Source organism: Sciurus carolinensis, chromosome 7, assembly GCF_902686445.1.
Source record: "Sciurus carolinensis chromosome 7, mSciCar1.2, whole genome shotgun sequence".
NCBI lineage: Eukaryota > Metazoa > Chordata > Mammalia > Rodentia > Sciuridae > Sciurus > Sciurus carolinensis.
This window is the reverse complement of record NC_062219.1, coordinates 81,917,409-81,929,543: the sequence shown is the minus strand read 5'-3', so window position 1 is coordinate 81,929,543 and position 12,135 is coordinate 81,917,409. Positions and strand designations below refer to the sequence as shown.

The window sequence follows — 12,135 nt, the reverse complement described above, 5'->3', positions numbered from 1 at the left end:
TAGGCTCTTGGAGATATACTAACTTCCAAGAGTTTAGGTGACCGGAGCTATTGCTTTTAACTTCAGTGAATTAGGTGAAAGCCAAGAGTCCTCATGAAACTCAAGTAACCACTTATCAGCAGCCACAGAATAAATTTAGTTTCAACCCTGGGTTATCCATGCCAATGTGTAAAAGTTGGAATGGAACAGTGCATACATACCAATGATCTCTTTCTTCAACCTTGAGCATGTGTTACATTGAGAAGATTTTTCTCCAAGTTGCTGACCAATATTTTAAAAATTTTTATTCTATTACTTAAAAGTTCTTTTAGAGATACAGCCACATCAATGTTCATAGCTGCTCAGTTCACAATAGCCAGATTGTGGAACCAACCTAGATGTCCTTCAATTACTCAGCCATAAAGCATGATAAAATTATGGCATTTGCAGGCAAATGGATGAAATTGGAGAATATCATGCTAAGTGAGATAAGCCAATCTCAAAAAAACAAAGGACGAATGATATCGCTAATAAGTGGATGATGACACATAATGGGGGGTGGGAGGGGTTAGTGTTAGGGTTAGAGTTAGGGTTAGGGAGGGGGGCAAGAATGGAGGAAAGAAGGACTGTATAGAGGGAAAAGAGAGGTGGGAGGGGTGGGAGGGAAGGGAAAAAATAACAGAATGAATCAAACAACATTACCCTATGTAAATTTATGATTACACAAATGGTATGCCTTTACGCCATGTACAAACAGAGAAACAACATGTATCCCATTTGTTTACAATAAAAAATAAATAAATAAATACATAAAATAAAAGTTCTTTTAAATTAATTTGCATATTCTGTTATGAATCCAAGGTTGGAGGTTTAAAAAAAAAAAGAAAAAGAAAAAGGCAGCCTACTAGTGAGCTTATTAGCAGAAGCAAACCATCTGGGGCCAAAATATTCAAATAATCCACCATGAAATAGACTGAAGTATGCCTATCCCTAACTCTGTCACTCTTCAATTAACATTAATACAAACTACTTGATTAACACAGGTTATTTCCCCACAAATGAGGTACTGCCCATGAAACTCCTAAGAGGTTTTTCAAACAACAGGTAGTTCCCTTAAATTAAAACATTCCTATGACGCATGAAACACTGGAAATTTTATTCGAAGCCACAAAGACCATATTTTTAACACTGGCATGACTGTTTTTCATTCATCCTGCAGCTTTATGTTTGGAATCCTTCAATGCAGCATTGCTTTTCAAAGTAATCTTTAAATACCTAATAGTTGAGAGGTTACTTTAATGGTATTAATGATCAAGCCTATGTCAAATTTTCTTGCTATTTTCTCCCTGATTTGGCAAATCAATTTCATAGCTAACTTCTATTAAACCACACTGCATTGATTACAAGGTCACTGAAGGCTACTCAGCCTTCCACAAATATTTTGTTATTCAAGATAAGACTGACTGAGCAAGTTTCGGATGAACTATAAGGAGGGATACTTGGAAAATATTTCACTTGTAATCAAAAATAAAAGATACTAAAAATAAAGTAAAAGCCATGTTCGAGTATGTTCGATGCAATTTTATTAGCATAAGTATACATAATTCAGTAATGGAGGTATACCCTCACTATGAAAGAAATAATTTAAAATAACATATATCTCTTTAGTCTGAGGTGACTCCTTCACCTGAGGTACCTTTTTCATGTGTTATGATTTTTTATGGATGAGATCATGGAGAAAGCACCCACCTGGATCAGAAGACTGAATTACAGTCTGGCTCACATTTGACTTTTTTGGGCCTGAGTGTATCCACCAGTATAACTTAAAAGAAGGGAACTGAAGATCTAACGCATGTGTTGTAACTGCTCATGTGCTTGTATTTACAACACTACAGAACTGTAAAATGTATTCTGGGAATGTATTCTGGCAATGGAATCTTGGGAAAGGATCAGGGAAGGGGTGCAGAAGAAAAATAGTAATGAAGATATATATTGGACTTAGGTGTGAGGCAATGACCAAATAATTTAATTCTTACCACAATCTTTTGAAGTTAGTAAAACGCTATTACAGACACTTTATATGTGAAAGTTGGAGGCCAAAGAAGACAAGCAGTAACTTGCCCAGTTGGTAACACTGCTGGTGAGTAGAAGAGCTAGGATTCAGACTAAGGCAGGCTGACTCAAAGTTCATATCTTTAATAGTACACTGCCACTTAAAGTGGCTTGTGTTGGCATTCCCAATTTCAAAACTGGCCTCAGATCTGGGATGCTAAACACCAAAGAGTTTCCACTCTGGGAAATAACTTAATCTGTAGCCTTGGCCAAGGAGTACATGATACACACTTTAAAAATACACGTTTTAAAAATCATTTCTATAATTAATCAATTGGTAATCCAGAACACTGAAATAAAAATCCATGTAGTTCTAGGTCTAACAGATTTTCATAGCTATTAAGCTTTGATTCTTATTTGCTGAGTTCTGAAAACAAAAGCACTTGCTCATTGTTAAAATCCATTGCCTAAGTAATGGCTTAATATGTACATTACAATCTCTGAATATAATGTATAATATGCAAGTGCATTTACATGTTCCTGGTCACAGGGGGAGTACCCTTATTTTTTTTTATATAACAAACTGAGGAAGACACAGTATATTGGAAAGAGCAAAACAACAATGGTTCATGGTAAAATGTAAAGAAAACATTAAGCGTTTTAGATGTTTAATATTCAAAGAAATCAGAATCTGAGTAAGGAAATGTGTGTGTGTGTACATATCTTGTATATAACCCCAGAGACCAGTAGTTACTGAAATGCCTGGGAGGCTTAATGTGCCTTCCTACCAAGCACAGGACTGGACACTGAGGTCAGCCTTCAGATAAGTCACAGATGTTAATGACTTATTGGGTAACTTCCTATAACTGGGGCCTAGAAGGAATGGCATAAGCCTATATCTTAGTAAAGGTAATATTTTAAACAAATGAACACTGGTATATTTACAGCATTCTTGACTCTTCCTTCTTTCATTTTTTAGGAACCTTAGTTTAAATAAAAATATATGAGGCTATTAGAAATAAGTATGTATGATAAGTACTATGATATGATGGTTAAAAGCAAAATTTTTGAGTAAAAGAGGCTTGAGTCAGAATGCTGCTTTGCTTACTCCCAAGCTGTGTGACCCCGAGGAAACTTCCTAATCTCACTAAATCCCAGGATTCTCTCTTGTGTGTAAGAAAGGCTGAAGGGTTCACTGGTTAAGATCAAAGGATCTGTCTGATATAAATTTCCATGTACATATATAAAATAAAATAGTGAATCACATCACCAGGTACATTCATAAGAATGGGACTCTTAACTAGAATAAGATATATTCCATGCTTGTATAATTATATCAAAATGGATTCTGCTGTCATGTATAACCAAATAGAACCAATTTGAAAAAAAAAAAAAAAAAAAGACCAAAGCCTCTGAATCAGACTTCCAGGAGTAAAATTCCAGCTCAAAAGGGCCTTGGGGAAATGTGTTAGCTTCTAGGTGCCTCAACTTCCTCATCTGTAAAATGGAGCTAAGAACACAGAATTCACACCTTGCTGAGTGGCTGGGGGACTGTTTACTAATGCAGTGTGAAAAAAAAACAGTGCCTGACTCATAGAAAGTCCCCTAAATGCTAGATGGTCATAATAAATAACACTTCTCTGTGAGATGAGGACAGCTTCATAGAACTGTTGTGAGAACAATGTGAAATTACATTCTAATATTTCCTGTATGTGCTGATTTCTAATAATTTTACACAATGTTATTGAACTAAGGTGCTTGAATATAAAGCATAACTCAGACATTCAATAATGGTAGCTATTTAAATTTTAAAATAATATATTTGTTGATTAGTGATACATATTCTGCTTAAAATATAAAATTTGAAACCAACTTTGAAATTTAAAATCAATCTCTATTTCCCTACTTCTAAAAATGTTTATCATTTGCTTTGTGTGACTGAACATGCATTTGCCTTGGGCATACTTAAATGGCTCTGTTTCTGGACATGCCCACAGATATAAAACTAGTGGACTCAATACATATCTTGACCAACACCAGTAGGTAATATGACTAAATTCTTCAATAAGACAGTGAAGTGTACAATAAATAAGCATCCAGTGAAAAAGGAACTCAACATTTTGATTTGGTTTATCTTTAATGCCGATTTTTAAATTACTCAGGAGACTAACATCATATTTCAACATACTAGGTACTGTGAAAGCAGACAGCTTAAATGGTATTTATTTCAGTCACCATTTCCAAATTGTACCCTGCAGGAAAGGAGAATATATTTAACTTTGGTGTAAACAAAAGCAGCATTTTAGGGGGAAAATATAGGAAAAGAGGATTACTTAACTGATTTGCCAGGGGAATCTTAATGTTATATGGAGATATTTTTAAACATTTTTTTTTCTGTGAGAAAAATCAACGAAGTAAAAACACACAAGATTAAAGCTTATGTTCTTTCCAAAGCACTACATTTGTTATTTGGTCGTTGAATTTCTACTGCTATAACTGTAGTTAATTAGACATCCAGGGTGAGGTCTACTTGCTCCCTATCCACTGTATGTGTCATGTGTCCTACAAAATGAAGCCTGAGGTTTATTACAAGCTTATTATTTCATTGTGGTTCTCTTACTAATTAAAAATATCATCATCACAATAATGAGCATTCATGGATTGTTTTACCCATGCCAGGCATGGTGCTAAGTACTTTATATTCACCATCTCATTTACCCCCACAACAACTCAATGAGGTAGAACATACTATTACCCTGGCTTTACCCTAGGAAACTGAGTCCTAGAAATTAGGAACATAGGGGCTGGGGATATAGCTCAGTTGGTAGTGTGCCTGCCTCGCAAGCACAAGGCCCTGGGTTCAATCCCCAGCACCGCAACAAAAATAAATAAATAAATAAATAAATAAATAAATAAATAAATAAATTAGGATAGGAACATAGGAGTTTAAGGAAAGGCTAAGTAAGCTACCCCAAATTATACAGCTGGTAAATGGTGAATGCTAGAACCACACTGGACTTTTTTCCCAAAAAGCATATGAAATATTTAAGCTTAACTACTTTCTCCCCTTGAAAGCAATTCATTCATCCACTTGTTCAACAAATACTTAACAGCACCTCTGGTAGGTGCTATGGGGAATAAAAGAGAGATCAGAACCATTAAAGACCTCATGGTCAAGTCAAATTAGGAGGTTTACAATACAAATTCATTCGAAAATAGGTAATTCATCAAATAACTTGTGCTGATTTAGAAACACAGTGCCAGACAGCAACCTTTAAAAAAAATCAGAGGGTTGAGATTCACTGTGGTGTGTTCATACATGTACATAGGAAAGTTATGTCAGATTCATTCCACTGGCTTTCTTATTTCTATCCTCCTCCCTTCCTTCATTCCCCTTTGTCTAATCTCAACATTGTGTAATCCACAAGACTGGGATGCTAATTAGAATAAAAATACACTTGATGCTTATATAAATATATCAAAATAGATTCTACTGTCATGTATAACTAAGAAGAACAAATAAATTTAATAATTTTTAAAAAAATGCTCAGTTAGTGGACCCTGGTTAAAAAAAAAAAGGTTAAGAGCACAACCTTCAACACTTTAACTAAACAATTCTTTGTCAATGTTTCTTCTTTGGACATTCAGTCTGGCAAAATCTTTGAAAACTCAAAGCTCATAACTTTTCTCATAGTTAATTATCACTTCTTGCCATGAATTGTAACTATTTATGTGTATGTCTCTTGTATACCCTGTGAGACTGAAAGATCCTTAATGACAAGGGCTTTAACTCATTCACTCTTAAAAGGGCTGGAAAAAAAACACTACTTCTTCACTTAATTTCCCAAGTGATGTACCTTGCATAAAGGTGATGCTCAATGACTGTTTGTTTAACATGGAGTGAATGAATCAATAAAATGTACAGCCCTGACTTTTTGAGCCTTTATGCAAATATAGGTTCCATATCAATATTTAACTCAATTGAACTCAGAAAGCATTTATGGATGGCAGGCCCTTTCATATTCAGATTGGGAGACTCAGTATCAACGGGAAGGCAACTCTCCTCAAATTAATTTATAGATTCAAATCTATATCAAAATTATGGTGGGTTTTTGTATAAAAATTTACAAGCTGTTTTTTAAATTTAAAGGGATACACAAAGGATCTAATTTTTAAAAAGTGGAAGACTGACACTATCAGATTTAAAATCTTACTACAAAATCATAGTAATCAAGATTGTGTAGTTTTTGTGTAAGGATGGAATTACAGATAACAGAACATAATTGAATACTCTGAAATAAAGCTTTATGTTTATAATGCACTGAGTTTTGACAAAGGTGCCTAGGCAATTCAGTGCAGAAAGGACGAACTTTTTAATAATGGTGCTGAAATAACTTGTATCTACATATAAAATAAAGAAAGAAAACAACTTACACCCTTATCTTATATATAGTATTAGCCAAAAACGGAAAATACAGCTAAATATAAGTCTAAAACTATACAGCTTCTAGAAGAAAACAGAAGCAAAAATTTACCACATGACACTAAATGAACTACATCGAAATTTAAAACTTTTGTTCTTCAAAAGATGCCAGTAAGAAAAAAAATTTTAAAGGCAAAAACTGAAAGAAAATATTTACAAATCATAATCTGAAAAAGGACTTATATATAAAATGTATGAAGAACATTTATAATTCTTTAGTAAGATAAACAACCTGCTTTGAAAATGGGCAAAAATTATGTGAACAGATATTTCTTCTAAAAATACACACATGAATAATTCTACACATGAAAAGATGCTCATAATCATTAGTTATTAAGGAAATTAAAATTAGAATTTATTAGACTGTCTATAAGCAAAAAAAAAAAACCTGACCATACCAGGTATGAACAAAGATGTGGAGGAATTGGAATCCTTATGTTCTTCAGAAAACAGTTTGGAAGTTTCTTGAAATGTTAAACAGATTTTTCACATCACCTAACAGTTCTACTCTTCAGAATCTTCCCAAGATAAATGAAAAAATTTATCCATCAAAATACTTAAAACACAAATATTCACCACAGGATTACTTATAATAATGAAAAGTTCAAACAATCCAATGTCCATCAACTTGTAAAAGGATAAACAAGAAGTGGTATATCCATAAAATGGAATACTATTGGACAATAAAAAAGAAGGAAGCATTGACATATGCCACCACATATAAGGAAGTCAAAACCATTATGCTGAATGAAAAGAAATCAGAAACAAAAGACTAAATAGTGTATAATTCCTTTTATATAAAATTCTCAGAAAGGAAAATCTAGAGAGAGAAAAAAAGTGAATCAGTGACTGTATGGGGTTCATACGGAAGTAGAGATTGGATGTTATCAATATGAGGAATTTTTTGAGGTTATGGAAAAGCTATTAAACTGGATAAAGGGAATGGTTGCACAACTCTCTAATTTAGTAAAAATAACCAAACTGTACATTTTCAATGGATGAATGGACTTTATAGTAAACAGGTCATCTTCAATAAGTTCTTTTTCTTTTTCTAAGGAAATTCAACTCTTAGTCACATTCCTTGACAATGCACTGGGCAGTGATACTTTCAATATTTTTCAACCAGATTATTTTTTAAAAATCTCATTATTATCAATAATGTGCACACTTTGACTTCTAGTAAAACTAAACATTTTCTTCTACTTGAGTGTTATTTTTCTAATAAGAATACCCATGTTTTCCCATAAAGACTCTTACCTTTATAAAACAGTATGTTTTCAGTGATATCTGGTACAAATATTTTTTTCCATCTTTTCATAAAATTTAAGACTTTGGATTTTTTTTTCTATATTTAACTATTTATTTTTATCCAGCCAAAAAGTACCTATATTTTCATTTATGATTTCTGTCTTTGCTATTACAAGTGATATTCTATTGAAAAATTGTCAGAAATCTTGAGCATTGTAAATTAAGCATCCCCTATGCCAAGTCCAATGCTACTGGACCTATTTGGGAAAAAAAATCCACCTTAAAATTTCAAAGCTAGGTGTCAACAGACTTTTCTTCCTGTAGCCTCTAAATGGAAAGAGATTACTGCTTGCCTGACAAATTCATGGAAATTGCCTCAGTTGAGAATTTCCAGTGTTGAACATTAGACACAAAAGTTCTAGGGATGAGGAACTAGAAAAATAAAAAGGATGTGATATTGTGTTGGCTTTTGCTAGTCATGCCAGAACTGTGATTCTAGGCCTTGCTGGCTCATGCCTCTTTTTAGAACATCAGACCATCACTTAATGACATGACCACTGCAGGCATTTGTGGATGTTTGATCAGAATAGCCTAGAACTCAGTTACTCACTGTCCTACCACCACCCAAGTCCATGAATGTTATATTTCCCTGCTATTTCACTTGCTCACCACCTATTACATAAAACAGGAAACTCAACTTGATTTAAATCTTACAAACTCAGACATAGGTCACATTATTAAGTGCTATCTTGCTTCAGAAAATAACACAGTGGTCATAATTGTTTTTGGCTTAATGTTGCTGTGACTATTATATATAAGTATATACGTAAAACTTATAAAAACATTTCATAAGGCCATTTATATTAATGTGGATGATATAATGGCCTAGAAGTTGTGTAACTGAGACCTAGTCATATAAAGATACAATCAGAAGAGGCATTCAAATGCCAGATAACAGAAAATGACTCTGATTTTGCTTTTATATATATGAGTCCTAACTACATTTTCAAGACCAGTTCAAATTCAATCTTGTTTTCTTATCTATGGTAGAGCCTTTGGACTCTACCTACACAATCTGCACCTTATATATGGACTAAATGTTGTTGAACTGTTTTGTGCCTGCTACTCTTATCCCTCCATTAAATCAAATACAAGCTCCAAGAGAGCAAACTATATGTCCCTACAGCATTAAAACAGTGCTAGGACTCCAAATCTTTTCATGGATTTTACTAGTACCACTTCTTGTTCTGTATGACAACTTGGAAGTTACATTTCTTGATTTCAAGGTAAAGGAATACAAGGAACTAAGATGGCAAAAAAGTATTGCCATGGGAGTACTTTTGAAACTGATCATAATATAGAATGGGCAGTTCTTCAGTCAAAAGAAAGTATTGTGGAGAATATGTAAAAACTTTGGCAGTTACCCAGCTGTACAGATCTTTAAGAGCTATGCATGGATCATCTCCAGTTCTTTTTAAATTTTTTTCCTTACATCAAGGCAGGCTTTACCTGTTGACAGTGGTTTCTAATGTAAGTGTTCCAGTGAACTCTAGGATTCCAAAGGGATAGCTCTAAGGTTTCACTGATAGATAGGATGGCCCTAAGAGCCAAGTTTAATCTGTGGTTGCCTCAGTCCAGATACCAACCCATGTCTTTGAGCTCGAGGTGTAAATAAAAAACCTTGCTGTTAATAAAGGAGAGTTTTTCATCTCTTTAAAAAACTTTCAGATGTCTTAAAGAACCACAGGTGCCTGTATATCTTGGTTAGCTCATTCATGGGAGTTCCTGCCTTCCAGAAAGAGAAAGCCACAATCAAAAGTCAGTTATTCTACTCTCTTCTTTTCCTCCCTTTTCTGTCTCCTTGAGAGAGGTAGACAGTGGCATAAAGTTCAGAGTGATGCTTTCACCAGCTCTGGCTCTTGAACAAGGTAAAGTTCCAAATTTAGGGTCCATTGTACACAAATATGCACATCTAACCTGCTGCTTATCTAAACATTTCTTATAATCTCCAGGGAAAGAGATGGCTCCAATTCACTTTATAACTCATTTCCTGATTAGTTCATTGGGTACTAGAATTCCAAATCCATCGTTAACCCTCAGATAAATGCTGAAAATGGTGTCATCAGTTTAATATCTTCATTCTATTACAGTACACTAAGAAAAAATACTGTCATAAAAATTAAATTTATATGATGAGTCCTAAGTACTAACACTCTTAAAATATCATCCATCTTCTTAAGCTAGAAGTTCCTTTAGATTTCCTACATTCCTCTTGTTCCACCCATCGCTGAATGAAGGCAATGAGTAAATAATGGTCTAGAGTAAGGACTATGGGATTTTTAGCATTTGATTCGATCTTTGCTATTACCTACCCGTTAGTAAGGTTAGGCAATTTATGTCTTTAAGTAGGGTTCAATGAGGATAACACCTGCTCAGTGAGTTCTGAGATTCAATGAGATAATGCAAGTCTGCACAGCATGGGGCACAGAGTATGTAAACATGCAACTCTGAATTAAAAAAAAAAAGTGCTTTAATTATTATTATTAAAAAAAAAAAGAGGAGTAGGAGACATGATTACTCCAAATTCTCAGTGAAGACAAATAATGCAAAAGATTCTGGATTTTAAAAGCTCTAACATTTTTAAGTAATGGTCTCTCCCTCTCTTCCTCACCCACACACCAGTGCACAGGCTTTAATTGATAAAGTAAGATATTATTTGTAATTGTACTTCAAGTTTAATAGTCGCACTGGTTGACTTGTTGGAAACCCTGGGACAAACTGGTTGGAAGGTGCAAAGCATTTTCTTAGGAACCATTGGTCACACTCCAGTCTTCCCAGGAAGGGGGAAAGCTTTCCCTTCCCTGACTGGGACAATGACAAGTCGCATCCCGATCCCAAGGAGATACGTGACCCCATGCGTGGTACTTGGTACATGAGGCCTGAGAGCAAAAGGGCACATGGCGTGAGGGCACACAGTCCGCAAGAAGCCGGGGAAGAGCCTATAATGACCGGGGTTCCTTCTATGCACCGATCAGCGCGAGAACGAACCAGTGTGAGTTCGGAAAGAACCCTGACCTTGGACCAGCCACTCTCGACGTCCCCGGCGCGGTTAGATCTTCCTCGCTGCCAACTCCGCGGCTCCCGCTGCGAACTACTAGTAGGTCCAGGCCGCCGGAGCCCCGCCTGCGCAGTCCCCAGCCCTGATTGACACTGGAGTTGGTACATACGGGTCTGCAGCCGAGGAGAGCAGGGGGTGGGCGCTATTTTAAACATGGCTTTCCCTCTTAGCCTCAGAGCCACCGCGGCACAGTGGGCACAGCCCACATGGGGGCAATCCCAACATCTGCCCGATTTTAGTTATTTATTTTCGATTTACTAATGCTCGTAGTTGTTTTTCTCCTCTCGTTGATTTCCCTTCCACACTAATCACAACCTGGAGTTTGAAAAGAGGAAAACTCTCCTCCTACAAGGGGGAAGAGAAAATCTCTTTTGCTTCTTATTGGAAGTGGAAACCATTCTATGAGAATGAGTTCAAAAAGAGGGGAAGCCGCGTCGCTGGAGGGAAAGTAAGACTCAGAGATCGATGAGGACGGAAGGAGGAACAGAAGAAGCGAGAGAGGAATGTCTGCAACAGGCATTTGAAAACAAGTGGAGCAGCAGAGATTCCCAATTCCCGAGTTACTACTGCGCGAATTCGGCGCGTCCATCGCAATGACAGGATTTGCTGTAAGCGCAATTGAAGGCCTATGAAAATCTTTTTAGGTAAGACTTACCTTTCTCTTCGGCATAATGACTATATTGGTGCAGCAAAAAGTAAAGCAACGGGCTGGAACTGCTGGCACCGCTTTTAGATGCTGCCTCTGCCGCTGCAGCTGTTCACGCGCAGGGCACAGCGTAGCCCGGCCTCTCCGACCTGCACCTCAGCTGCTCCCTCCCGAGACCCTCCACTCTCTCGCTTCCCGTTCCACCAATGAGGGATCCCATCAGCCGTCCGCGAGGCCCCATTGGCTGAGGCTACGTTCTAAATTCCACGAGGGCACGCCCACCTCCGCGCGCACTGTACGCGCTGTTGTAGTTTCCACTTCACTGAAAAAATCTGCCTGGCGACTGAGCATGCCCAGTTCAACTAGTAGCCTTCAGGCCACACAATCCAGGAGTTTTATTGTTTTACTGCTTCTTTGGATTTTATCAATTAGAATTGTGTGCATCTTCATAGAAGGAAAAAAAGTAAAGATGAACACATTAACTTGACAATGTAAATATATATCCAGCAGTACTTTTATTTCTTATCCAAAAAAGCGTGTAATGAATGTTGAAATGATGGAGACTAGTAAAGGTTCTAAAGGTACTCTCTTCCAGAAGTGTCTTGCAAT

General features: G+C 36.2%; 1 protein-coding gene across 5 annotated transcripts in view; it reads right to left on the bottom strand.

Moving 5' to 3' along the window:
* Hmgn3 (high mobility group nucleosomal binding domain 3) overlaps window positions 1-11,702 on the bottom strand; it is a 30,271-nt gene extending 18,569 nt beyond the window's left edge. For 4 of the 5 annotated variants that reach the window (XM_047557812.1, XM_047557811.1, XM_047557814.1 and 1 more), the window contains exon 1: window positions 10,838-11,007. In XM_047557812.1, coding sequence (XP_047413768.1) covers window positions 10,838-10,987 — 150 coding nt within the window. In that variant the 5' untranslated portion in view covers window positions 10,988-11,007. Of the gene's footprint in view, window positions 1-10,837; window positions 11,008-11,535 lie in introns of those variants that run through there. The other variant, XM_047557815.1, reaches the window with a different exon arrangement.
* Window positions 11,703-12,135: the final 433 nt, after the last annotated feature.